A 23,616-nucleotide genomic window follows, 5' to 3' on the forward strand; every position below is an offset into this window, starting at 1 on the left:
TCTCCTGAAGTTGGCATGTTTAGTAATTCACATTGAAAATATAGTCAAACACTGTCTCCTTGATTATCTGAAGCTGCCCTAAGCACTCTGTGTTTATTTCATGTGCTGCATTTGTTTCAGTCCCAAGAAGAACTCCAGGAATACTGCAGATACCACGAAATCACCTACGTGGCCCTCGTCTCAGATAAAGGAGGAAGCTATGTCAAGGTACAGACCTAAGAACATCTTACACAATTCAGCGGTCAGATTTTCCAAACTCCATATTAACTGGGGAGCACCCAACTTCCCACTGTCCCCTGGCCTTGGGTGTGGGTGGAAATCTATTTGCTGGGCCTGTTTTCAGGGAAAGGCTATAGAATAAGAATCTGAATCCCAGCCCTTCCCTTCAAGCTTCAGAAATCAAAATAGGGGTGGTAGGTTTTTCCTACTTTTCTCTCTCTGTTCCCTTTCTCCATCTAAGAAAATAAGAATATAACTGTCCTGATACCTGCTGGTTAGCATATCCTGTGGCTGTTTCCTAACCAGTTTTATTTTACTCTGTTGCATTTCACTTACAAAGCTCATAAATATACCACCTTCTAACCTTTATTTCTATTTTTAAAGGGGAAAAAAAAAGTCAACATATTTTTCTCCTTACTTTTATGCCTTTGTTGCATTTTGATATCTGGGTAATGCTGGCCTCATAAATGATTTGAACAGTGTTCTCTGTTTCTAAAAGATTTTGTGTTCTGTTGATATTATTTCATGCTCAGCTGTTTGGTTAGATTTGCCAGTAAAGCCACAAGGGCCTAGACAGAGAGCAGTTCATGTTGTCTCTTTCTGAATAAGTGCGTTTTGGTAGTCAGTACATTTCCCAGCATGTTTGCATTTCATCTAAATTTTCAAATATTCTCTTTTATTATCTGTAGGATCTATAATGATAATGATAATCCCCTCTATCATTCCTGATAATTGGTCATTTATGTCTCCCTCCCGCTCCCTTTTTTTTTCCCCCTCTCCCTTTTTTTTAAATTTCACCACCTGGCTAGAAGTTTATCAATTTTTTTTATATTTTCAGAAAACCAGCTTTTGAGATCATTGATTTTTCTCTATTTCTTGTTCATCTGTTTTCTGTTTTATTGATTTCTATTCTTTTTTGCTTCATTCTGCTAATTTTGGATTTAGTTTATATTTTTTCTAGTTTCTTCAGGTAGAACTTTAGATGAGGGGTGGATAAATTACAGCCTGTAGGCCAAATCTGGCACACAGCCTATTTTTGTATGGCGTGGAGCTACAGGAAAAAAAAAAAACACACTTTTTTTTTTACATTCTTTGTTTAAAAAAAAAACAACAACTATGTGACAGTGTGTAGCCTGCAAAGCCTAAAATACTGTCTGAGCCTTTACAGAAAAAAAAATTGGCATCTGGCATGGACCACAGAAGTTAGACTTTACTTTTTGAAGTATAAGCATTTTTTTTTTTTTTTAAAGATTTTATTATTGGGATCCCTGGGTGGCTCAGTGGTTTAGCGCCTGCCTGCCTTTGGCCCAGGGCATGATCCTGGAGTCCCGGGATTGAGTCTCGCATCAGGCTCCCGCATGGAGCCTGCTTCTCCCTCTGCCTGTGTCTCTGCCTCTCTCTCTGTATCTCATGAATAAATAAATAAAATCTTAAAAAAAAAAAGACTTTATTATTAATTTATTTATTTGACAGAGAGAGTGCGAGAGCATAAGCAGGGGGGCAGTGGCAGGCCAGGGGAGAGGGAGAAGCAAGGGGGCTCAATCCCAGGACTCCAAGATCATGACCTGAGCCAAAGGCAGATGCTTAACTGACTGAGCCACCAAGGCGCCCCAAGTATAAGCATCTAATGCTATAAATTTCACTCTAAGTACTACATTTGTTGCATCCCACACATTTTTATATGCAGTGCTTTCATTTTCAGTTAGTTCAGAATACTTTCTGGTTTCTTTGATTTCTTTGAGATTATTTAGAAATGTGTGGCTTAATTTCCAAATATTTGGGTATTTTTCAGCTGTCTTTAATGATTTCTAGTAATTTAATTCCTTTGTAATCAAAGAACATAACTGTATGGTTTTAGTCCTTTTAATTTTACTGAGTTGTGGTTTAAAGCAAAAAAATAATTGGCTGTTACTATGAATGTTTCATGTGTACTTGAATGTATATTCTGCATTATTAGGAGGAACGTTTGATAAATATCAGGTCACATTAGATGATGGTGTTTCCGAAGTCTTCTGTATCTTTACTAATCATTTTGTGTACTTGCTCAATCAATTACTGGGAGCGGAGTGTTGAAATATCTGGCTATCATTGAAGATTTATCTATTTCTCCTTTTAGTTCTATCCATTTTGCTTTGTACATTTTGAAGTTCTGTTATTTGATGAATACACATTTAAATTTTATATCCATTTGTTGAACTGACCCTCTTTATCATTATGAAATGTTCTTCTTTATCCCTGATAATATTTCTTGTTCTGAGTTTTTTTTATTAGTGTTTGCATGGCATGTCTGTTTCCATCCCATCTGTGTTTTCAAAGTGGGTTTCTTAGAGACGCTCAGTAGTTGAGTTTTGCTTTTTTGATCTAGTTTGACAATCTCCATCTTTTAATGGGAATGGTTAGACCACTTATATGCGATACAATTATTGAAAGGGGTTTAAATCTACCATTTTACCGTTTGTTTTCTAATTATTCCATCTGTTCTTTTTTCCATTTTTTTCTTTTCACGGCTTCTTTTTGCTTTTTTATTTTATTTTTTAAAGATTTTATTTATTTATGAGAGACACACACAGAGAGGCAGAGACACAGGCAGAGGGAGAAGCAGGCTCCCTGCAGGGAGCCCGATGTGGGACTCAATCCCAGGACCCTGGGATCACAACCTGAGCCAAAGGCAAACACTCAACCACTGAGCCACCCAGGTGCCTCGCACGCCTCTTTCTAGATTCTAATATTGGTTTGCTGACCATTTACTCCTGTTTTGGTGAGAGTTTTTTTGGTGACTTCTTAGGACTTACAGTATATACCTTTAACTTAACACATTCTACCTTCAGAAAATATTATATGCCTTTCACATACAGTATAAGAACTGTACAACAGAATCCTTCCAGTTTCCTTCTCTCATTCTTTGTGTTATTGTTGCCAAATAATTTTGCATACATATGTTATAAACTTCACATACATTATTATTATTTCAGCTTTAATTAGTTATTTTTTAAAGAGGTTTTTAAAATAAGGGAGAAATGTCCTTTATATTCACCCACATATTTACCATCTCTGGTACTGTTGATTCTTTTGTGGAGGCAGACATCATTCTGATTCCATTTTCCTTCTGCCTAAAGAATTTCCTTTAGTATTTCTGGTCCATGCAAGGTCTGCTGGTCGTATTGGTCTGAGAAAGTCTTTATTCCACCTTCATTTTTTTTTTCTTTAGAGAAAGCATGAGCAAGGGGAGGCATAGATGGCGAGGGAGAGAATCTCAAGCAGACTCCCTGTTGAGCTTAGAGCCCATAACAGGCTCTGTCCTTCAACCTTGAAATCATGACCTGAGCTGAAACCAAGAGTCTGATGCCCAACCAACTGAGCTACCTGGGCACCCCTTTACCTTCATTTTTGAAAGATATTTTTGCTGGATATAAAATTCAAGATTTACTTTTTTTTTTTTTGTACTTTGAAGATGTGCTTCATTGTCTTCAGACTATCATGATAGTAGTTTCTGTTAAAAGTCTGCTTTGATCCTCTGTATATGATCTTTCATTTCCTGACAGCTTGTAAGATTTTCTATTGTCACTGATTTTCTGCAGTTTGAATATGATGTACCTCAGTGTATAGAGATTAAAAATAGGATCTTTAAAAAAAAAAGTCATTTTAAGGTGTTGCCTACTAATTCCATCACTTCTATCATTTCTTCTGGTTATGAGTCATATTTTCCTACCACTTTGCATGCCAATAATTTTTTATTGTTTGTTGGGCATTATGAAATTTACATTTCTAGGTGCTAGGTTTTATGTCCCTATAAATACTTTTGGGCTTTGTTCTGGGGTGTAGTAGGGTACTCACTTTGTTTGCCTTTTCTTGGAAAATAGTCCTCCACTGCTTGTTGTCTAATGTCTGAAAAACCATTGTTTTATGTATTTTGTCTGAATTTCTAATTATTTAAGGCAAGAAGGCAGTTCTTTCTTTTTCGCTCCTTTTTTTAAGATTTTATTTATTCAGGGCAGCCCTGGTGGCTCAGCGGTTTAGCGCCTTCCAAGGGCACGATCATGGAGCCACCGGATCCAGTCCCACGTCGGGCTCCCTACGTGCAGCTTGCTTCTCCCTCTGCCTGTGTCTCTGCCTCTCTCTCTCTCTCTCTGCGCCTCTCATGAATAAATAAATAAAATCTTAAAAAAAATAGATTTTATTTATTCATGAGAGACACAGAGAGGCAGAGACATACATAGGCAGAGGGAGAAGCAGGCTTCCTACTGGGATCATGACCTGAGCCAAAGGCAGATGCTAAACCACTAAGCCACCCAGGTGCCCCAAGAAGGCAGTTCTTGTAGTAGTTTATCCTTTATGGAAAGATTTGAAGTCCCTATCACTAGTCTGCTTGTCAATCACAAAATAGTAAATGACCCTGAGAACTACTGATAGGCTTCTTCCAGAGCAGTGATTGTTCCTACAATATTACCAAGAGATGGCCATCAAGCCTCTGCTAGATAATTTGTTCTATAACACACAGCTATAATGATTAAAAATTTAAAAAGCCTGAATCAGTCTCCTTCCCAAAATTTACACTCCATGGTCTTACTTCTACTTCAGAGTAGTCAAAATAACAAGTTTAATCTTTCTTCCTTCTCTCAGCTACCTTCAGATAAATTCTAGGAGACCATTGCCATGCCATTCTGTCCTCTTTTCGGGTTTAAACATTCTGGTTACTTAAGCCATCCCTTACACCATGATTTCCCAAAGCCTTGACCCTCCTAGATAACCTCTTCTAGACATGCCTTGTCAATATCTGCTTTTAAATGAGATAGTAGAATTCTACAGAGCACACTAAGCATATTCTGATTAAATGAGAATGGTCTCTGACCTCCCTCAATCCAGATACCGTATGTCTCATCATACAGCTTACTAATGAGCTCTTAGCAACCATGTGGCTCTTTTGGCTTGTACTGAACTTACCAACTAAAGCCCATTGGCCTTTTCACCATTATCACCATGTCTGGCTGATTATCTACAATGAGGGCTTTAATTAGAGGACTTCATATTTATCTGCATTAAATGTGATCTTGTCCATTCTAGTACATTGTTCCAACCTATCTTTTGAATCTTGCATCATCTTCATATTTGAAAGGCAAGACATCACTTTATTCATCCATTCAGCAAATGCATTTTAAGCATGCATACTGTAGGAAGGATGGAATTTAAGATCCTAAAGCATACAGGGACATTTAAGCATCAGGCCCTGTTGCCAAGGATCCTATAATCTGGTAGGGAACACAACACATACATGCATGGTTATGAGTTAGAAAGTGCTAAATGCCATGACAGTCTTATAGAGCAAGTTCTCTGAGGGTTTATCAGCCTGGAAGATTACTTCAAAGATAGCAGGTAAGTCTTCAGGGTGGAGGTGCGATTTATGCTGGACCCTTGTGGATGGCCAGGATATAGGTGTGTGCTGAAAGGGACTTTTAAGCAGAAGGAATGGCAAAGGTAATGGTAATTCTTTGGAAAGCCTATTCCAAAGTTGGAGGGAGGGCAGCAGAGAACTATTCTGGTATTACCCTGAATAAGTCTACTTTGGGTGACGCAGAAGAATTGCAAAGAAGGGTACTTCAGCAGGAAAGAATGGTATTACTTAGATCATGGAGAGCAAAATGCCAACCAAGGAATTTGGACTTCATGTAGCAGCTATGTGGGGGAGCTAGCGTAGGCTTTGGACAGAAGGGAATATCAGAATGGTATGTGAAAAAAATAAATCTGTAGGGATATAGAGCATGGAATGGAGTGAGGGGAAAAATAGCAATGGAAGAATATAAGGCTGTCCTGGGCCAAGGTTGGGTGCTGGCCATGGAGTGAAGATGAAAGGGCAAGTACCATAAAAGTGGATGACAGGACTTGGGTTTGGAATTGGGGAGGGTGGCTGTGGGAGCTGGTGACTGACCATGGGATGTTTAAGGGGAAGAATATGTGGAAAAATCAAATGAAATAGGAGTTGGTTAGTGCTGGCCCTTTTTTTTAATCCTATCATTAATGACAAGCTTTTCTAGTTTATACCAGGGTTTCTCAGCAGCCAGTGACATCTGAGGCCAGATAATTGTGGGGGTTGCTGTCCTGGGCACTCTAGGAAGTTGAACACCCCCCCCCCCAGGTCTCTACCCACGAGATACTGGTAGCACCCCCTATAGCCGTCACAACCAGAAAGGTCTCCAAACAATGCCAAATGTCCTGTGCTAAGCAAAATCGCCCCTGGTGGAGAACCACCAACCTAAACTGTTGACTTTGTTTTGCACTCTGATTCAGCCTGTTGGCTTCAGAAATTGATGGTTCTATTTCATTCTTTTTAAGGTTAAGTCTTTTGAGAAGGAAAGGCAAACAGAGAAACTTGTGCAGGAGTCTGATCTTATAGACCACGTTTTGCAGAAACTCAGAACTAAAGTCAGTGATGAAAGGACTATCAGGTAACAAAACCCCAGAAAACCGTAGCTGTGAACCTATAGGACTTCTTTATCTTAAAAATCAGTTTGATCCTTTGGGAAATAAAGATACATCAGGGTAACTTTTAATGGACCATTCTATTGCTTCTGAATAACACCAGTTTAAGTATATGCCCATGTATAAGACTAATCATAGTTGAAGTGTTTTTCAAAACATGTCAGAGAATATTTTATCAGTTTGAAAGGCCCAAGGAGCCAAAATTATCTTCTATGGCCTGTTCATCAGTAAATTTTGGTAGTGTTTTGTTAAAACATTTGAAAGATCTAATATATTCTGGGAAAAGATCTCATACTCATGATGGAAATGTAAATTGGTTCATCTCTTTAGGTAGTCATTTAATAAAGTAAGTTAAAATTGCCTTAAAACTAAAAATTAAAAAGAAATACCGAGTCACTCTACTTTCAGGAATTTATAGTAAAAATTATTCCATGGGGTACCTACAAAGATGTCTAGCAAGGTATTGTTTATAACAGTTCCAATCTTTTTGGTCCAGAACCTCTTTATACCCTTAAAAATTATTTGATGGCACCAAAGAGCTTTGTTTTATGTGGGTTATATCTATCAATCATTTGTTAGAAATTAAAAGAAACATTTTTAAAATATTTATTTTAAAATAACAATAAACCTGAGGCACCTGGATGGCTCAATCGGTTAAGCATTGGCCTTCAGTTCAGGTCATGATCTTGAGGTCCTGGAACTGAGCTCTGAGCTGGGCTCTCTGCGCAGCAGGGTCTGCTTCTCCCTCTCCCTTGGCCCCTTCCTACACGCTCCCCCACCCCCGTCTTGTGCTCTCACAAATAAATGTAAAAATATTTAAAAAGATAGACACATTATATGCTAACCTAAATAGTGTATTTTTAAATAAAAAATAACTATTTTCCAAAACAAAATTTGAAAAAATAACACTTTAATAGAAAAAACTAGATTGTGACTACTTCTGCTTTCAATCTGTTGTGCTATCACCCATCATTTAGTCTCTGGAAAATTCCATTACACATATGTGAGAGAATAACCCAAAAAAGGTAGAGGCTTAGAGGAGGTTGGTTTTTTTGTTTTGTTTTTTTTGTTTTTTTTTTTATCTATAAAAAAGATAAGTTAACATTTTAAAATTGTGAAAATTGTTTTGACCTTGCAGACCTGTGCAAGGATCTTAGGGACTTCAAGAGGTCCCTAGACCACAATTGGAGAATCTCTCACTTACAACATCTATTGGTAGAAGATTGTTTGGATTATAGTAAATACAATGAAATAGTGTGCAGTCTTTAAAAATGATGATTCCGGGGCACCTGGCTGGCTCTGTCACTAGAACACGTGACTTGATCTCAAGGTCATGAGTTCAAGTGCTACATTGGGCATAGAGTTTACTTAATAAGTTTTTTTGGTGGGATCCCTGGGTGGCTCAGCGGTTTAGAGCCTGCCTTTGGCCCAGGGCGCGATCCTGGAGTCCCGGGATCGAGTCCCACGTCGGGCTCCCGGCATGGAGCCTGCTTCTCCCTCCTCCTGTGTCTCTGCCTCTCTCTCTATCATAAATAAATAAATCTTTTTAAAAAAAAAGTGGTTTTTTTTTCAAATTATGATTCTAATCTAAAAGCTCAATTTATTGACATGGAGAGATTTTCACAGAGAAGATGTATGATCCTGTTTTTTCAACCAAAACACATAGCCTTGTCCCATTGTCTGGGATCATGTACCAAATTTTTTTTTTTAATTATTTATTTATTTATTTATGATAGTCACACAGAGAGAGAGAGAGAGAGGCAGAGACACAGGCAGAGGGAGAAGCAGGCTCCATGCACCGGGAGCCTGACGTGGGATTCGATCCCGGGTCTCCAGGATCACGCCCTGGGCCAAAGGCAGGCGCCAAACCGCTGCGCCACCCAAGGATCCCCCATGTACCAAATTTTTAATTGCCGTGTTTTCTGGTTAGTGAGATTACAAAGGATCTTAATTTTCTGTAAATTTGTATAATTTTCTTATTTTTCCATAAATTTGTAACTTTTATATATATATGCTTATAATCAAAAATATGTTTTTAGGGATCCCTGGGTGGCGCAGCGGTTTAGCGCCTGCCTTTGGACCAGGGCGCGATCCTGGTGACCCGGGATCGAATCCCACGTCAGGCTCCTGGCATGGAGTCTGCTTCTCCCTCTGCCTATGTCTCTGCCTCTCTCTCTCTCTCTGTGACTACCATAAATATAAAAAAAAAAAAAAAATGTTTTTATTTTTGGCTGTTTTTGTTTTGTTTTGGTTTATATCAGTGATTCTCAACCAAGGGACATTTTGCCCTCCAGGGGACATCTAGCACTGTTTGCAGACATTTCTGGTTGTTAGAACTGGGGGTGCCAGTATCTAGTACAGACCAGGGATGCTGCTAATCATCCTACAGTGCACATGACTGACCCCTCATGCCCCTATCCAAGAATTATCAGACCCAAAATGTTATTAGTGCCAAGAGTAAAAAACCATGGCTTATATAAATAAACATTCTTACTTTCTTCTCCCTCCCTCAACCCTGGCTCCCTCCCATCTGCACCGAACTTGAATAGATTGACCGAGCTTGAACAGATTGTTAGGATTTTTCTGAGGAAATATAATGTTCTAGAAGTCACCAGTTATTAGGATTACTCATCTCCAACAAAGGTAGAGGTTCAAAAGAGAAAACATAAAATGCTCAACTAATTAATAGTACAGGTGAACATTATTAAGCCTAAAAGGCCCAGATGGGATTCGGTTTTAGCTAAGAAAAATTTAGACTCTTTCTTCCATGTGCATGATTACTTCCCTGTTTTCCCAAGATAGAGTGCTATTGTGTCTCTCAAAGGCTCTAAGCTAATTCTGTCTTTGAAAGAACATCCATTCACAGCTTTTGAAAGAATCTCCTTATTTACTAAATGCTCTCCTGTGGGTGATCACCAAGGTTGCTGCCCTAATAAAGGTGGGGCATGCTGTTGCTAATATTTCCTTCTATTGTGAGGGGACGGAAAGAACACCCATTATAGTTCATTGAAATCAGCTTCTTATGTTGAGCCAGGATTTCAAACATAGCTGAATAAATCAAAATGTTGTCTTTAGGCATTTGTTAATTTGAAATGACATCCTTTGTAATTTTTACTTGCTCTTGAACCAAAAGCATAATTAAGTTCAATTTGTTTTCTTTTACTAATAACCAATATTTAATTTTTACACTTAATAGACAAAATAGCTCACCTTAAGTTATCTGTGTTGTTTTGCTTTGTTGACTGTTTTCTAATTGTTTTTGTTTGTTTTTAGAGAAGCTTCTGATAATCTCGCAGTGCAAAATCTGAAGGGGTCCTTTTCTAATGCTTCAGGTATTGACTAATTATAATCTAAACATAATACTGCAATGTGGGTGTGTGCGCGTGTGTTTGCTATAAACACTTAACTGCTGTGGCTAACTCCTTGTTGTGTCAGAAATGTATCTGTAAAGTAACATATACAATTAATTGTACCAAATGGAATTTATTCCTATGCTTTGAAACCCACATCCTAGAAAATGACTAAGAGTTTGGTATTCCTCTGATCTTAATACATCTCTTTCTTCCTGTCTTATTTTCACAACTGGTTGAATTTCCCTGCAACTCTGTTGTACAGATAAAATACGATTCATTTTCCTAGAAATTTTCCTCACACAGAACACTGAAGAATAATATATTGAAATCCTTTGAGAAAGATCATGTATACATTTTCTTTTCATGAAAGCCAAGAGGGAACAGTGGTAATAGGTTTTTAATTTCATCACATCTACCAGCCTTACTGAAAAAAGAAATGTCCCAGTTACAACCAGAAGAAGATATATTTGGCTTTCAACAGAACTGGGTCTTTTTGGTTTGTTTGTTAACATGGACTTTCTGCCACTGTCCTATTTCAAATACTTAGGAATTTAAAGTATTCGAGTTTGAGAGATAGTAAGTTTGATTTTTTTCCCACCTTAGATTCATGAAGTTTGGGTGACTTACAGAGCCTCTTTATGCCTGTGTCACTCCCCACCCCCAGCTGAAGAGAGGAGGCTGGGAGTGTTTACAGAAGCACTAAAACTTCGGGTTTTAGGGTGCTGACTTCCTCCAGGTGAAGTGCAGCTAGTTGCAGAGATGGAAAACACAGCCCAAAGAGAATCTAGCCCATAGAATCACACCACAGTGGATTCTACTAAGCATCTCTGCCATATCTGTGGTGTGTTACAGAAAGTGGGACCAGATAAGACCATAAATTCTGCAACTTTTTGTTCCAGGTTTGTTTGAAATCCACGGAGCAGCAGTTGTCCCCATTGTGAGCGTGATAGCCCCAGAGAAGCTGTCAGCCAGCACGAGGAGGCGTTATGAAACTCAGGTATGCACACTTTCCTCTGCTTTCTCATGTAAGCTAGAAAGGAGGAAGAAGACAGGAAAGGAAGATACGAAATGGTTTCCTGGAAATGGTTTTCTTTGCACTTCCTTAACTTGGCTTCTGAAAATTTCATCAACACAAAACATCTCTCTGGTGTTAGGATTCCTTCCCATTTGTCCTCCAAAGAGGTGTCCATGTACATTACGGGCACCTAGAAGCACCAACTGTCAGAATTACTAGATCTAAACAAAGACTTTCCAATCTGGATCTAATGACAGATGGGGTTGGTTGGTTTTTGTTCTAAGTAACAAGCAGAAGACTTGGCGCAGGTTTCTCACTGTATACGTGTTTTTGGTATTTGCTGTATGTCTGATTCTGTGTAAAACTTAGAAGACATGTGGCATGGCCCTATCCTCAATAAGTTCATAACCCTAGAAGCATATGCATTCTACAGTTAGAGAACCATAGAAAAGAAGTAACAGAATGCTGAATTAGATACACTGAACATCAGTGCTGGACATAGGAACAGGTTGGAGATCAGTATCTGGGTGAATGATAGAGGACAGCTTCCTAAAGGATCCCTGAAGGATTTAAATAGATGATAGGGAGGAAAGATGAGGGCAGTCCTCAGGCTAATGAGCTCAGTCAAGACATTGGCCTCACTTGGGAAGTGGAGGTTAGAGAGCAGTCATGATTTACAAATGTGATTAGAGGGGAGGGGCACCTGGGTGGCTCAGTTGGTAAGTGTCTGACTCTTGATTTCAGCTCAGATCATGATCTCAGGGTCGTGAGATCAAGCCCCCAGTTAGGCTTTATCTACACTCAGTGTGGAGTCTGCTTCTCTTTCTCTCAGCCTCTTCCCCTGCTGGTGTTCGCTCTCTCAAATAAATAAATCTTTTTTTTTAATGTGATTAAATCAAAATACAGAAGATTAGGTTGCCTCATTTTTGTATGCACTCTTAGCGCTTTCTCAGTATTGTGGATGGCAACTCATTTTCACATCTTTCTGCTGTTCTCATCCCCTACCATATTTCAGTTCGATGTCATTGTTGTCACCTTCCCCTTTTTCCAAATTTAGCTTAATACCAAAATCCCCCTGCTTCCACATGCAGTTTCAATGCCCTGAGCTTCTAGGTGTCATTTCAAAATTAGAAAAAAATAAGTAGGTGGATTATTATCAAAACAGGCTATAAAATTTCATGTCTCCTGAGATCAGGAAAGGCTAGGCACACATTTTTCCAAATCCTTAGATTATTTTTGGGAGCCCTTTTAGGCCTTAGTTTGTCACTCATTATTGTTTTCTAGAATAGGAAATGGCAAGAAAGATGATTTGTATTGACAGCTTCTGAATTCTGACAAGTCGTTTTCTTGTTTAGGTACAAACACGACTTCAGACCTCCCTTGCCAACTTACATCAGAAAAGCAATGAAATTGAAATTTTGGCTGTAAGTTGCTCTCTGTAACATCTTGAGAACTGCCTGTGTCCCTGTCATCAACATCATTTCCTTAGAGGTCAGGGCATTTTTGCTCCCTGTACACAGTATTGGGATGCAGGCCTTTGATCACTGCTGAGAACCACATATAATCTAAATATGTAAAAACGGGAGGAAGCAGAACGTTTTGTTTCTTTCTCCCTTTTTCTTCCTCTAAGAGACAGGGGGCAGGGGGAGTAAAAACAAAAATCCTCATTTTTCTAAAATGTTTCAGACCTTTGCCTCATTAAAAATACATTGAGTAGAGGCAGCAGCATCAAGCCTATGGGGTGCACCATCTGAGGACTATTTGTTCACCAGTGCTGACATCTTACTGCTTCATGGTTCATTTGAGTGGGCTTTATTTTAATATAGCACAGTAGCGTCCCCGACTCTGTAAGCCCTATTCATGTTGCTCCATACAAAGTGACACCATTGTGACAAATGAGTTGTGCTACCTCAGGTTCCCTGACAAATGACATAACATTTTTGTGTATCAACAGGTGGATCTACCCAAAGAAACAATCTTACAGTTTTTATCGTTAGAGGTAAGCAAGATGAACTGCTATGCATTGTGGCCTTTAAAATTCCAAAGTTTGGGGTATCCCTGGGTGGCTCAGCGGTTTAGCGCCACCTTCAGTCCAGGGCATGATTCTGGAGTCTGGGAATCGAGTCCCACATCGGGCTCCCTGCATGGAGCCTGCTGCTCCCTCTGCTTGTGTCTCTGCCTCTCTCTGTGTCTCTCATGAATAAATAAATAAAATCTTTTTTTTTTAAATAAATAAAATCTTAATAAAATAAAATTCCAAAGTTTTGCTGTTAATTTGCCAAAACAAAATTGAAAATGGTATTATATTCTGATACTAGGTATTTTTTTGGCAGTTCTAGGAATTTAATAGCATTGTTCTTTTCATGTGACATATACATTACTTAAATCAGATTTTGAGAGAATCATTCTTTTCTAGTGACTTTCTTTTAAATTTCAGAGATATTATTTACTGTGTGTCAGGCTTTGGCAGGCCTTGCTCTAAGCATTTTTCAGATATTAACTCATTTAATCATAACAAGCTCAAGAGGTAGATACCATTATCCCCATTGTATAGATAAATAGAAGCAGAAGCATTTTACATTTTATGGAAAATGGAAGAAGAGATATTAAATGTCTTACTCAAGGTCAATCTACTAGTAATTAGCACAGCCAGGGTTTAAACCTAGGCAGATAGGGGAATCTATTCCTAACCAGTATACAGGGCTGCCTCAGACCTTAATTTCAACTAAGGAAGCTTATATAGAACTGTATGGAAGATATTTTTGTAAAAATTAAGTTAGGTCATTATATATGTTTAAAATATTTTATGAGTAGCCAAAAAACAAATAATCCAATTTAAAAATGGGCAGAAGAGATGAACAGACATTACAGATGGCCAAAAGACATATAAAAAGATGTTCAACGTCACTCCTGATCAGGAAGATACAAATCAAAACTACAGTGAGGTTATCACCTCACACATGTCAGAATGGCTAAGATCAACAACACAAGAGACAACAAGTGTTGGAGAGAATGTGGAGAAATAGGAACCCTAGTATACTGTTGGTGGGAGCGCAAACTGGTGCAGCCACTGTAGAAAACAGTATGGAGGTTCCTCACAAAGTTAAAAATGGAGCTAGTCTACAATCCAGTAATTGCACTACTGGGTATTTACCCCAAAAATAGCAAACACTAATTCAAAGAAATACATGCACTACTATCTTTACAGAAGCATTATTTATAATAGCCGAATTAAATGTCCACTGATAAATGAATGGATAAAGATATGGGGTGTTTGTACACGTGTACACACACACACACAGAGAAAATTATGCAGCCATAAAAAAAGAATGAAGTTCTGCCATTTGCAACAACATGGATGGAGCTAGAGAGTAGAATGCTAAGTGGAATAAAGCTAGAGAAAGACAAATACCATATGATTTCACTCATGTGGAATTGAAGAAACAAAGCAAATGAGCAAAAGAAAAAAAAGATAAACCAAGAAACTCTTAACTACAGCCAACAAACTGATGGGTAAAATAGGTGATGAAGATTAAAAAAAGTACACTTCCCATGATGAGCGTGGAATAATGTACAGAACTGTTGAATTACTGTATTGTACACTTGAAGCTAATAATACTGTATGTTAACCATACTGGATTTAAAAAAAAATTTTTTTTAATGGGTAGTCCTAAAAATTTGAATTAGCATTCTTAATAGCAAAGATAACAAACTATAATCACAGCTACAGGTGATTTTTTTTTAAGCATCTTATTAAAGAATACCTTTTCTTTTTTTAAGATTTGATTTATTTATTTGACAGAGAGAGAGCACAAGCAGGGGGAGCAGCAGGGAGAGGGAGAAGCAAGCTCCCTGCTGAGCAGGGAGCCCGATGCAGGGCTCAATCCCAAGACCCTAGGATCATGACTGAGCCAAAGGCAGAGAGCTTAACTGACAACCACCCAAGGCACACCTAAAGAATACTTTTTTGTCTATCCAGAGTATTTAGTCAGAGTAAGTGAGATGAAGAAAAATTTCATATATTTTCTGTTGTCTTGTAAAGCAGCATATATATATCCCTGTACTGGCAGTTACAGCTTTATGATCCACTCAAATGGAGGCACACAGAGGTTTATTTACATTTTCTACACAATAAATTGGCAGAAATAACTACTAAAATCACAGTAGCACACTATGGTTACAGCATTGCTAATCAGGACCTAATAAGGAGTCTTGTTTTAAATAAAATTGTTGCTTCAAAGGAAGAACCCCAGCAGCCTCATCAGTTTTCTCTATAGCTGATTTTCTTAGTACACTTAACAATGGCATTGACATTTCATCAGTGACCCAAGAAAAGCCAGTTAACAAACACTAGTACTTGTTATTAAATCTTATCTATTTTTTCCTAGTGGGATGCTGATGAACAGGCATTTAACACAACTGTGAAGCAGCTGCTGTCACGCCTGCCAAAGCAGAGATACCTCAAATTAGTCTGTGATGAAATTTATAACATCAAAGTAGAGAAAAAGTAAGTGTTCACTGAGCTATTGCAAGTTGCAACATGGGTTAAAACTCGAGGGGTTTTTTAAAGTGACACATTGTCTTGTTGAGGTTTGGTGGCTAATAAGCCATTAAATTAGAATTGCACCAGATAACCAAGTAAATCTTGTTCAGGACTGTGAATCACAGTCATGATTTATCAATAACAAAACATAGCAGTGCCAGAAGTAATTATCCCACTTAAAATTTTCATCACCTAGGTAACTCCTAGGAATGTCTACATGAATGGGAATTGCTGTGACTGCTTTGCTGTATGTATGTAGGTTCTCACGTCAGAATGCCAATCATTCATGTCACCCGTGGTCCCCTTATGTAGAGCCTTACATACAGACCTATGCCAGTCAAAGCTTCTATAACATGTCATCTTTCTCAGTCACTAGTCTTCCATCTTTTTTTTTTAAACAATACTCTTAGTTAAATGTTCTAAAAATAATTTGTTAACCCCTTATATTGATCCTACTTTTTCTCTTTTGCAGGGTATCTGTGCTATTCCTGTATAGCTACAGAGATGACTACTACCGAATCTTATTTTAATCATAAAGAATAGTCATTATCTTGTTCTAAGATAGGAGCTTATACTATGAAATGTTGTACATTCATTGTAATTTTAACTTTACATTGTAAGAAGCTGTCCTACAAAGTTGAGCTTTGTAAGTTTTTCATGTGTAATATATAAATTTATCTTTTTGAATATAATGCTTTCATGTATCTGGCTTTTAAGTTGCAAATCTGTTGACACCAAAGCTTTTGTGGAGCTAGAACACAACAGCCATGTTCTTCCCTTATTTCTAATTACTAAGCACATGAAAATGCCCAAACCACCCCAACATATCAACCCAAAAGGTCCCCATCAAGATACATAGTAATTAAAACAGCAGAAAATAGTAATAAAGAGAATTTTAAAAGCAGCAAGAGAAAACCATTACATACAAGGGAAACCCCATAAGCTATCAGCTAATTTTTCAGCAGAAACTTTCAGAAGGGTGTGCCATGATACATGCAAAGTACTGATAGAAAAAAAACCTGCAGCCAAGAATACTGTATCCAGCAAGGCTATCATCCAGAGTAGAAGAAATAAAAAGTTTCTCAAACAAAAGTTAAAGGAATTCATGACCACTAAACCAGCCCTGTAAAAAGTTTTAAAGGGAACTCAATGGACAGGAAAAACTATTGTAGGCACAAGAAAAGTAGGAAGCACCAAAGCAATAAAATTAAGTATATCTGTAAAAATTAGTCAAGGGAGGAAAAAAAAAACAAAAAATTAGTCAAGGAAGTCACAAAAGGATATAAAATATGACACCATGTACCTAGAATGTGGTGGGGAGAGGAGTAAAGAATGGGTTCAAATTTAAGTGATTATCAACTTAATGTAGATTGCTGTATGTGTAAGAGGTTTGTTACTAACGTAATGGTAACCACAAAGCAAAAACTGGTTAACAGATATACGAAAAATAGAGAAAAGAATATCACTAAGGAAAGCCTCCAAACCATGAGAGAAGAGAGAAAGAGAGGAAAGAAACAACTACAAAAACACCCATAAAATAAAACCATACATAAGGGACGCCTGGGTGGCTTGACTGAGCATCTGCCTTCAGCTCAGGGTGTAACCCTGGAGTCCCAGGATCAAGTCCTACGTTGGAGTCCCTGCAGAGAGCCTGCTTCTCCCTCTGCCTGTGTGTCTCTCATGAATAAACAAAAAAAATATTAAAAAAGAAAACAAAATATATTAGAAAAAAAGGGGGGGAACCCTTTTGCACTGTTGGTGGGAATGCGAACTGGTGCAGTTACTCTGAAAATAGTATGGAGGTTCCTCAAAGAGTTAAAAATAAAACTACACTATGACCCAACAATGGTACTACTAGGTGTTTATCCAAAGGATACAAAAATGCTGATTTGAAGGACCACACGCATCCCCATGTTTATAGCAGCACTATCAGCAATAGGCAAATTATGAAAAAGCTCAATTTTCCACTGACTGATAAATGGATAAAGAAGATGTGGTATATACAAACAGTGGAATATTACTCAGCCATCAAAAAGAATGAAATCTTGCCATTTGCAAAATGTGGACAGAACTAGAGTATATGATGCTAGGTGAAATCAGGCAAAGAAAGACAAATATGATTTCACTCATGTGGAATTTAAGAAACCAAACACATGAACATAGGGGGAAGGAGGGAAAAATAAGATAAAAACAGGGAGGCAAACGGTAAGTGACTTTCTTTTAAAATTTTTATTTACTTGAGAGTGAGAGAGAGATAGCACAAGTCCAGGGAGAGGCAGAAACAGATTCCCTGCTGAACAGGGAGCCTGACGTCGTCAGGCTCAATCCCAGGACTCCAAGATCATGACCTGAGCGCCAAGGGCAGATGCTTAACCAACTGAGCCACCCAGGTGCCCCAAACCATAAGTCACTCTTAACCATAGAGAACAAAGTGAGGATTGCTGGAGGGGAAGTGAGTGGGGTGATGGGCTAAACGGGTGATGGGGATTAAGGGGTTCACTTGTGATGAGCACTGAGTGTTATTTGTAAGTGATGAATCATTAAATTCTACTCCTGAAGCGAATTTTACATTAATATTTGTTAACTAACTTGAATTAAAAAAAAAAAAAAGATTTTATTTATTTATGAGAGACACAGAGAGAGAGGTAGGAAGCCCGATGTGGGACTCAATCCCAGGACTCTGGGATCACCACCTGTGCCAAAGGCAGATGCTGAACTGCTGAGCCACTCAGGCATCCCAACTAACTTGAATTTAAATAAAAATATGTAAAATAGCCGTAAGTGCATACCTATCAATAATTACTTTGTAAATGGACTAAACACGCCCATCAAAAGACAAAGGGTGATAGAATGGATAAAAAAGCAAGGCCCATCTACATCCTGGCTCCAAGACACTCATTTCAGACCCAAAAACACCTGCAGACTGAAAGTGAAGGGATGGGAAAGTACTTATGCAAATGGAAGTGAAAAGAAAGCTGGGGGAGCCATCCTTGTATGAAACAAAATAAACTTTAAAACAAAGACCAGGGGATCCCTGGGTGGCGCAGCGGTTTGGCGCCTGCCTTTGGCCCAGGGCGCGATCCTGGAGACCCGGGATCGAATCCCACGTCGGGCTCCCGGTGCATGGAGCCTGCTTCTCCCTCTCCCTCTGCCTGTGTCTCTGCCTCTCTCTCTCTCTCACTGTGTGCCTATCATAAATAAATAAAAATAAAAAAATAAAAAATAAAAAAAACAGACCAGTAGGGCACCTGGGTTATATCTGGGTTATTGACTGTCTGACTCTTGGTTTTGGCTCAGATCGTGATCTCAGGGTCATTAGATGGAGCCCTGTGCTGGCCTCCGCACTCAGCATAATCTGCTTGGGATTCTCGCTCCCTCACTCTCCCCCTCCCCCCAACCCCACAGTCTGTTTCTCTCTCAAATTAATCTTTAAAAAAAAATTAAAAGATTGGGACGCCTGGGTGGCTTGGGTTGAGCATCTGCCTTCGGCTCAGGGCATGATCCCAGAGTCCCGGGATCGAGTCTCACAGCGGGATCCCTGCATGGAGCCTACTTCTCCCTCTGCCTATGTCTCTGCCTCTCTGTCTGTCATAGATATAGATAGATAGATTAGATAGATAGATAGATAGATAGATAGATAGATAGATAGATAGATAGATAAAGAAGAAAGAAAAGAAAAGAAAAGAAAAGAAAAGAAAAGAAAAGAAAAGAAAAGAAAGAAAAGAAAGAGAAAGAAAAGAAAGAAAGGAAAGAAAGAAAAGAAAAGAAAAAAGAAAAAGAAAGAAAGAAAACAAAGAAAGAAAACAAAGAAAAAGAAAGAAGAAAGAAAGAAAAGAAAAGAAAAGAAAGAAAAGAAAAAAGAAAAAAAAAGAAAAGAAAAAGGAAGGAAGGAAGGAAGAGAGAGAGAGAGAAAGAAAGAAAGAAAAAAAGAAAAAGAAAGAAAGAGAAAGAAGGAAGGAATAAATTAAGAAATTAAGAAAAAGACTGTAACAAGAGATGAAGGGCACTAAATAATAATAAAAAAGGGACAATCCAATAAGAGGATATAAGTATACATACACTTAACATGGAAGCTCTAAAAAATCAGGTAATAACAAAGGAAGGAATCAATAGTAATACATAAGAGTAGGGGACTTAACACCGCACTTATATTAACAGATAGATCATCCAAACAAAAAATCAACAAGGAAACTAGTTTTGAATGATACACTGGACAAGATGGATCTAATATATATTCAGAACATTCATTCCATCCTAGAACAGCAAAATACACATTCTGCTCAAGTGCACATAGAACACTCTCCAGAATAGATCACATATCAGGCCACAAAACAAGCCTCAACAAATAAGTTACACTATGCATCTTTTCCAACCACAGCACTATGAAACTAGAACTCAACTGTAAGAAAAAATCTAGAAAGAGCACAAATGGAAGTTAAAGAACATGGTACTCAAACAGTGAGTGGGTCAACCACAAAATCAAAAAGGAAATCAAAAAATAAATGAAGACAAATGAAATAAAAATATGGGGCACCTGGGTGGCTCAGGTCCTGATCCTGGGGTCCTAGGATCGAGTCCCACATCAGGATCCCCATAAGGAGCCTGCTTCTCCCTCTGCCTATGTCTCTGCCTCTGTCTCTCTCCTGGATAAATAAAACCTTTAAAAAAAAAAAGAAAGAAAATGGATAAAAACCTGTATGATCATTTCAACCAATACAGAAAAAGGAGTCAACAAAGTACAACATCTATTCATGATAAAAATCCTCTCAAACTAGGTTTAGAGGGAACATACTTCAACATAATAAAGGCCATATATGAAAAACCCACAGCTAACCTCACACTCAATGGTGAAAACCTGAGGACTTTTCCTCTAAGATCAGGAAAAAGACAAGGATGACTACACTCACCATTTTTATTCAACTTAGTACTAGAAGTCCCAGTCGCAGCAATCAGACAAAAAAAGAAATAAAAGGCATCCAGATTTGTAAGAAAGTAAAAACTTTTTGTAAAAAAAAAAAAAAGATTATATTGGAATGCCTGGGTAGCTTAGTAGTTGAGCATCTGCCTTCGACTCAGGGCATGATCCCGGGGTCCTGGGTTCGAGTCCCACATCAGGCTCCCTCCATGGAGCCTGCTGCTCCCTCTGCCTCTCTCATAAATAAATAAAATATTTTTTTTTTAAATGTATTAGGGCAGCCCCCGTGGCGCAGCGGTTTAGCACCACCTGCAGCCCAGGGCGTGATCCTGGAGACCCTGGATCGAGTCCCACGTCAGGCTCTCTGTATGATGCCTGTTTCTCCCTCTTCCTGTGTCTCTGCCTCTATCTCTATGAATAAATAAATAAAATCTTAAAAAAAAATGTATTAGAGAGAGAGCAGCATGCATTGGGGTTGGGGGGTAGGAGGGTGTGAGGGGAAGCAGAGGGAGAAGCAGACTTCCCGCTGAGCAGGGATCCCAATGTGAGGCTCAATTCCAGGACCCCAGAATCATGACCCGAGCCAAAGGCAGATACTTAACTGAATGAGCCACTCAGGTGCCCCAAGAAAGTAAAACTTTATTCACTACTTGCAGGTGTCACAATACTACTATATGCAGAAACACCTAAAGACTCCAACAAAAGACTACTAGAACTGATGAATTCAGTAAGGTTGTAGGATACAAAATCAATATACAGAAATCCACTGCATTTCGATATACTAACAATGAAGTAGCAAAAAGACTAAGAAAACAATCCCATTTACAACTGCACCAAAAATAACAAAAATACCTAGTAATAAAGGAGGTGAAAGATACCAAGGAGGTGAAAGAAACTGAAGATGACACAAATGGAAAATATTCCATGGATTGAAGAACAAATATTGTTAAGATGTCCACACAACCCAAAGCAATCTACAGATTTTTTTTTAAAGATTTTATTTATTTACTCATGATAGACACAGAGAGAGAGAGAGACAGAGACACAGGCAGAGGGAGAAGCAGGCTCTATGCAGGGAGCCCGATGTGGGACTCGATCCCGAGTCTCCAGGATCACGCCCTGGGCCGAAGACAGGTGCTTAAACCGCTGAGCCACTCAGGCTGCCCTACAGATTTTTTTAAAGATTTTATTTATTTATTCATGAGAGACGGGGGGGGGGGGGGGGGGGGGGCGGTGCAGAGACACAGGAAGAGGGAGAAGCAGGCTCCATGTAGGGAGCCCAACGTGGGACTCGATCCCGGGTCTCCAGGATCAGGCCCTGGGCCGAAGGTGGCGCTATATCCCTGAGTCACCCAGGCTGCCCGCAACCTACAGATTTAATGCCATCTCTATCAAAATACCAACATTCTTCACAGAACTAGAACAAATAATTCTAAAATCTGTATGGAACCACAAAAGACCCCAAAATAACCGAAGCAATTATGAAAAAGAACAAAAAATCTGGACGTACCACAATCCAGATTACTACAACTTTGTAAATTGTTACTTTGTCACTACAACTTTGTAAGTTGTACATATAGTACAGACAGTATAGACAATGGAACAGAACAGAGCCCAGAAATAAACCCGTTATTATATATTCATTTGATCTTTGACAAAGGAGGCAAGAAAATGCAATGGAAAAAAGGCTCTTTCAACAAATAGTGGTGAGAAAAGTGGACCCCTTACTTACACAATACACAAAAATAAACTCAAAATGGATTAAGGACTTTAACTGTGAGACTAGAAACCACAAAAGTCCGAGATGCGAGCACTAATAATTATTCTGACATATATGATAGCAACATTTTTCTAGATTTGTTTCCTGAAGCAAAGGAAACAAACGCAAAAAACTATTGGGACTACACCAAAATAAAAAGCTTCTGCACAGCCAAGGTAACAATAAAACTAAAAGACAACCTATGGAATGGGAGAAGATATTTGTAAATGACATATCATATATAGGGTTAGTATCCAAAATATGTAAAGAACTTCTATAACTCAACAACAATCCAAATAAAAATGGGCATTAGACATGAACATACATTTCTCCAAAGATAACATACATATGGAGAATAGACACATTAAAAATGCTCAACATCACTCATCAGGGAAATGCAAATTAAAACCACAATGAGATATATATCACCTGTGACCTGTTGGAATGGCTAAAATCAAAAACATAAGAAGTAAGTGTTGGCAATGATGTGGAGAAAAAGGAACCCTCAGTGCACTGTTGGTGGAAACACAAACTGGGACAGCCAATGTGGAAAACAGTATGAAGATTCCTGAAAAAACTAAAAGAACTGCCATATGATCCAGTAATTTCACTACTGGGAATTTACCCAAAGAATACAAAAACACTATTTCAAAAAGATACATGCACCCCTAGGTTTATTGCAGCATTATTTACAACAGCCAAATTATGGAAGCAGACCAAGTTTCCATCAATAGATGAGTGGATAAAGAAATGGTGTAAATATACATGGTAGAATATTACTGTGCCATAAAATGAATGAAATCCTACCGTTTGCAACAACATGGATGGAGCTAGAAAGTATAATGCTAATTGAAATAGGTCAGGGAAAGACATATACCAAATGATTACACTTCTATGTGGAATTTAAGAAACTGAAAAAAAAAAAAACTATAGGAAACATACTGATAGTTTCTAGAGGGGAGGTTGGTGGGGAGATGGGTAAAATAGCTGAAGGGGATTAAAAATTCCCTTATCCTGGGATGCCGGGGTGGCTCAGTGGTTGAGCGTCTGCCTTCAGCTCGGGGCGTGATCCTGGGGTTCGGGAATTGAGTTCCACATCAGACTCCTTACAGGAAGCCTGCTTCTCCCTTTGCCTATGTCTCTGCCTCTCTGTGTCTCATGAATAAATAAAATCTTTTAAAAAATAAAAATTCCCTTTTCCTGATGAGCAATGAGTAATGTATAGAATTCCTAAAACACTATCTTGTACACCTGAAACTAATGTAACATTGTATGTTAACTATACTGGAATTTAAAAATTTTTTATGCAATATTAAAAAAAAATCTAATAGAGATTGC

At 38.4% G+C, this 23,616-nt stretch overlaps 1 protein-coding gene and 1 long non-coding RNA gene across 7 annotated transcripts in view; one reads left to right on the forward strand and one right to left on the reverse strand.

Moving 5' to 3' along the window:
- Nucleotides 1–16,296, forward strand: part of EIF2AK4 (eukaryotic translation initiation factor 2 alpha kinase 4) — a 102,787-nt gene extending 86,491 nt beyond the window's left edge. For 4 of the 6 annotated variants that reach the window (XM_072809691.1, XM_072809692.1, XM_072809694.1 and 1 more), the window contains 8 exons: nt 121–207; nt 6,547–6,659; nt 9,967–10,025; nt 10,946–11,043; nt 12,417–12,485; nt 13,016–13,060; nt 15,450–15,568; nt 16,077–16,296. In XM_072809691.1, coding sequence (XP_072665792.1) covers nt 121–207; nt 6,547–6,659; nt 9,967–10,025; nt 10,946–11,043; nt 12,417–12,485; nt 13,016–13,060; nt 15,450–15,568; nt 16,077–16,134 — 648 coding nt within the window. In that variant the 3' untranslated portion in view covers nt 16,135–16,296. Of the gene's footprint in view, nt 1–120; nt 208–6,546; nt 6,660–9,966; nt 10,026–10,945; nt 11,044–12,416; nt 12,486–13,015; nt 13,061–15,449; nt 15,569–16,076 lie in introns of those variants that run through there. The other 2 variants (XR_012022959.1, XM_072809693.1) reach the window with 2 other exon arrangements.
- Nucleotides 1–21,749, reverse strand: part of LOC140623316 (uncharacterized) — a 39,181-nt gene extending 17,432 nt beyond the window's left edge. Inside the window, exon 1 of the long non-coding RNA XR_012022961.1 lies at nt 20,139–21,749. This is a non-coding gene — a long non-coding RNA (uncharacterized lncRNA). The remainder of the gene's footprint in view (nt 1–20,138) is intronic.
- Nucleotides 21,750–23,616: the final 1,867 nt, after the last annotated feature.

The sequence above is a fragment of the Canis lupus genome, chromosome 32 (genome assembly GCF_048164855.1).
Source record: "Canis lupus baileyi chromosome 32, mCanLup2.hap1, whole genome shotgun sequence".
NCBI classification, from domain to species: Eukaryota; Metazoa; Chordata; class Mammalia; order Carnivora; family Canidae; genus Canis; species Canis lupus.